At 51.3% G+C, this 5,000-nt stretch overlaps 1 protein-coding gene across 3 annotated transcripts in view; it reads left to right on the forward strand.

The window, feature by feature from the left end:
• Positions 1-5,000, forward strand: part of mfn1a (mitofusin 1a) — a 20,661-nt gene that overhangs the window by 4,416 nt on the left and 11,245 nt on the right. For 2 of the 3 annotated variants that reach the window (XM_053330547.1, XM_053330549.1), the window contains 6 exons: positions 1,619-1,781; positions 2,798-2,922; positions 3,016-3,124; positions 4,179-4,286; positions 4,394-4,556; positions 4,781-4,848. In XM_053330547.1, the coding sequence (XP_053186522.1) occupies positions 1,619-1,781; positions 2,798-2,922; positions 3,016-3,124; positions 4,179-4,286; positions 4,394-4,556; positions 4,781-4,848 (736 nt within the window). The remainder of the gene's footprint in view (positions 1-1,618; positions 1,782-2,797; positions 2,923-3,015; positions 3,125-4,178; positions 4,287-4,393; positions 4,557-4,780; positions 4,849-5,000) is intronic. The other variant, XM_053330548.1, reaches the window with a different exon arrangement.

Raw genomic sequence — 5,000 nt, forward strand, 5'->3', positions numbered from 1 at the left:
CAAAGATAAAGTTTATCAGTGAGGAACACACACACACACACACACACACACACACACACACACACACACACACACACACACACACACACTCACACACACACACACACACAGAGACACACACACACACACACACACACACACACACACACACACACACACACACACTCACACACACACACACACACACACACACACACACACACTCACACACACACACACACACAGAGACACACACACACTCTCTCTCTCTGAGCTGATGATGTAATAACTGTCAGGATGATGTAATGATGATGAGAGAGAAGCTGCAGTGACTTCTCTCACTCTTTGTTCTGAAGTGTAGTTGTATTGTTATTTTAGATCTGGGTTTCCATAGCAACAGAGAGCTGAGACACTCGGCAGCAGGACTTCAGTCATAATTCACTGAACATGTCAAATAAATTAATAAGAAAGGATGAGAAAGAAAGAAAGAATAAAAAAAGAATAAGATACATATTTGTTCTTTTATTATGTCAAATAAAGATGCATTTCAAAATAAAGTGCATTACAGGAAGCTTCTGAATGTGCTTCTTAAATGAAGTGAAAAATAAAAAATAATCAATTGTTACTTTTAAAGTTAAATATAAACTTTCTCATGACGTTGAGAGGAGCCAGATGAGGAGGCTCGGGCATCTAGTCAGGATGCCTCCCGGACGCCTCCCTGGTGAGGTGTTCAGGGCCCGTCCCACCGGTAGGAGACCCGGGACACGCTGGAGAGACTATGTCTCTCGGCTGGGAACGCCTCGGGATCCCCCGGGAAGAGCTGGACGAAGTGGCTGGGGAGAGGGAAGTCTGGGCTTCCTGCTTAGTCTGCTGCCCCCGAGACCCGACCAGGATAAGAGGAAGAAGATGGATGGATGGATATAAACTTTCTAAACTTTCATATTTAATAACTTTATACCAAACGTCTCTCATCAGTCGAGTCTCTCTGGGTCCAAACGCACCGATCTGATTGGCTGATGAGCGTCATGTGAGCAGATTCTCTATGCCAGGGATGTGCGGCCCGTGGTCCAGATCCGGCCCACTTTCCTTATTCTTCCCTTCCTTCCATCTTCCCTTCCTTCCTTCCTTCCTTCATTCCTTCCTTCCATCTTCCCTTCCTTCCTTTCTGTCTTCTTTTTCTTCCTTCCTTCCTTCTTTCCTTCCATCTTTTTAATGATCCGGCCCACATCAGATTAAATTGGGCAGTACGTGGCCCTTGAATGAAAATAAGTTTGACACCTCTGCTCTTTGCTCATTGGTCTGTGAGTTTCAGAGGGCCGCTCCACTTTTACCGTAATATCTGGAGAAGCTGCGCCCGTTAAAATAGAAACGCACCAAGACAGAATTTAACAATCCTCAGTATTTCATCAGCTGCAGGTCCGGGCCGGATAGGACGGTGTCTGGGTCCAGGTCCGGGCCGCGGGCCACCTGTTGGTGACCTCTGACCTCAGCATTAAAGCTTATTTTCATTTATGTCATCTACGTGAGAGACAACAGTGCTATAATATATATAATACATACTTTATTATACTTCATATCAGAGGCGATATGATGATGTAATGATGATGTAATGATGACATCACCCCCCTCACCCCCCCAGGACCAGTAACGGGAAGAGCACGGTGATCAACGCCATGCTGAAGGACCGCGTGCTGCCCAGCGGCATCGGTCACACGACCAACTGCTTCCTGAGAGTCGAAGGAACCGACGGAGACGAGGCTTACCTCACCACCGAGGCGTCCAACGACAGGAGGAGCATCATGGTGCCTCCTCACATTACTGATCATTAATTATTGAATATTGATTACTGCTTATGACATCACCTGACTTTCCTCCTCCTCTTCACCCTCCTTCTCCTCCTCCTCCTCCTCTTCCTCCTCCTCTTCCTCCTCCTCCTCCTCCTCCTCCTGCTGCTCCTCCTCCTCCTCCTCTTCCTCCTCCTCCTCCTCCTCCTCCTCCTCCTCTTCCTCCTCCTCCTCCTGTTCTTCCTCCTCTTCCTCCTCCTCCTCTTCACCTCCTCCTCCTCCTCTTCCTCCTCTTCCTCCTCCTCCTTTTCACCCTCCTTCTCCTCCTCCTCCTCCTCTTCCTCCTCCTCCTCCTCTTCCTCCTCCTCCTCCTCCTCCCCCCCTCCTCCTTCTCCTCCTCCTCCTCCTCTTCCTCCTGCTGCTCCTCCTCCTCATCTTCCTCTCCTCCTCCTCCTCCTCCTCCTGCTCCTCCTCTTCATCCTCCTCTTCCTCCTCCTCCTCCTACTCCTCCTCTTCCTCCTCCTCATCTCTTCCTCCTCCTCCTCCTCCTCCTCCTCCTCATCTTCCTCCTCCTCCTCCCCCCTCCTCCTCCTCCTCCTCCTCTTTCTCCTCCTCCTCCTCCTCCTCCTCCTGCTCCTCCTCCTCCTCCTCCTCTTCCTCCTCCTCCTCCTTCTCCTCCTCCTCCTCCTCTTCCTCCTCCTCCTTGTCTTCCTCCTGCTCCTCTTCACCCTCCTCATCCTCCTCCTCTTCATCCTCCTCCTCCTCCTCCTCCTGTTCTTCCTCCTCTTCCTCCTCCTCTTCCTCCTCCTGTTCTTCCTCCTCTTCCTCCTCCTCTTCCTCCTCCTCCTCTTCACCCTCCTCCTCCTCCTCTTCCTCCTCCTCCTCCTCCTCCTGCTCCTCTTCCTCCACCTCCTCTTCATCCTCCTTCTCCTCCTCCTCCTGCTCCTCCTCCTCTTCATCCTCCTCCTCCTCCTCCTCCTCCTCCTCCTCTTCCTCCTCCTCCTCCTCCTCCTCCTCCTCCTCCTCCTCCTCAGACAGTGAACCAGTTGGCTCATGCTCTCCACATGGATCCCACTCTGGATTCGGGGAGTCTGGTTAGAGTTTTGTGGCCTAAAAGTCGCTGCGCTCTGCTGAGAGACGACCTGGTGCTGATGGACAGGTAGGTGAAAGCTCCTCCTCCTCCTCCTTCTCCTCCTTCTCCTCCTCTTCCTCCTGCTCCTCCCCCTCCTCTGACCTCTGACCTCTGACCCAGCCCCGGCACTGATGTCACTCTGGAGTTGGACAGCTGGATTGATAAGTTCTGTCTGGACGCTGATGTCTTCGTGTTGGTTGGAAACGCAGAATCGACCCTGATGAACACGGTGAGCCTTTATCAATCAACACTAATGAACTAACAGCTCTTCACCCTGCAGGGATACTGGAGGGGTCATGGGAGTTCACACATCCAGTCTACATGTGCTTTGTGGACTTGGAGAAGGGTTAGGGTTAGGGGGGGTACCGGGGTCTCTGCTGTGAGCGTTTGGGTCCCGGTGTGAGAGCTGTGTTCACATTCTCTGCAGTAAGTCAGACCTGGTCTCAGTGGGTGTTGGGCTCCATCAGGGCTGTCCCTGGTCTCTGATCCTGTTTGTGGTTTTCATGGACCTCAAGGTGCAGCCGGGGGGAGGAGAGAGTCCAGTTTGGGGACCTTAGAATCACCTCTCTGCTTTGTGTGGTTGATGTTGTTCTGTTGGACTCTACAGGTGAAGCGGTCGGGAGTCAGTATCTCCAAATCTGAGACCATGGTGCTCTGCTGGAAAGAGGTGGACTGCCCCCTCAGGGTTGGTGGGGAGGGGGGGTGGGGGGTTGGGGGGGGTTGCTGCCCCAAGTAGAGGAGTTAAAGTATCTGGGGGTCTTGTTCGCAGTGAGGGTCAGATGGAGTATGAGATTGACAGGTGGATGGGTGCAGCATCAGGTGGATGGGTGCAGCATCACCCCTCACCTCTGCTCACCAGCTTTGGGTAGTGACCCAAAGAATGAGATGCTGGATCCAAGCAGAGAGAGTCTGGGCTCAGCCTTAGAGATCGGGTCAGGAGTTCAGACATCCGGGGGAGGCTAGGAGTAGAGCTGCTGCTCCTTCACATGGAAAGGAGCCAGCGGAGGTGGTTTGGGCTCCTGGTCAGGATCCTCCTGGACGCCCCCCTTTAGAGGAGTTCCAGGTCCAGCTGGGAGGAGACCCAGAACACACTGGAGGGATTACATATCTCTGCTGGTCTGGGAACAGCTTGGATCCTCCAGTAGGAGCTGATGAGTGTAGCTGGAGAGAAGGAGGTCTGGGTTTCACTGCTCAGCCTGATGAGACCCGGATAAGAGACAGGAACATTATTATTTTATTTAATTAAAAAAGTTTCATATTTTATGTTTTGTGTTTTTCTGCAGGAGAAACTTTTCTTCCATAAAGTCAGCGAACGAATCTCTAAACCGAACATCTTCATCCTCCATAACAGATGGGACGCTTCAGTGACTGAACCTGAATATATAGACGAGGTCTGTGTGTGTGTGTGTGTGTGTGTGTGTGTGTGTGTGTGTGTGTGTGTGTGTGTGTGTGTAGAGCACACAGTGTGACCCTCTGCCCCCCCCCCCTACCTGTGCAGGTGAGGAAGCAGCACCTGGACCGCTGTGTGAGCTTCCTGGCGGAGGAGCTGAAGGTTGTGAGTCTGGACGAGGCGGCCGGTCGGATCTTCTTCGTGTCGGCTAAAGAAGTTCTGATCTCCAGGATGCAGCGAGCGCAGGGCATGCCTGAGACAGGTGAGACAGGTGAGACAGGGGAGACAGGGGAGGGACGGCTCTGTGTGTTCATACGACTCGTTTCTGGCTTTAAAAAACTGAATTAACTGTTAATGTGGATTCTTTATTTCAACTTTCAAGAGATTTAAAAGCTTTTATTGTCTCACAGCAGGCCAGCAGGGGGCAGCACTGAGGAAATACTAATATTTACACAAATGTAGATTATATTTAACATCAGTGGTCTCGTCCTGCAGGGGGCGCTCTGGCTGAAGGTTTCCAGGAGAGACTGCGAGAGTTTCAGAGGTTTGAGAGAACGTTCGAGGTACGGACACCTGAGAGTAACTAGAGTAACACTTTAGTACTTTTAGGAGGATGTTGCGTGCAGAGGTTTAGGGTTAGGAACTTTTTGTAATGAAGTATTTGTACTTTTCTGTGTTGATACTTTTACTGCAGTAAAGTATCAGAGTACTCCTT

This window comes from Scomber japonicus, chromosome 12 (genome assembly GCF_027409825.1).
Source record: "Scomber japonicus isolate fScoJap1 chromosome 12, fScoJap1.pri, whole genome shotgun sequence".
NCBI classification, from domain to species: Eukaryota; Metazoa; Chordata; class Actinopteri; order Scombriformes; family Scombridae; genus Scomber; species Scomber japonicus.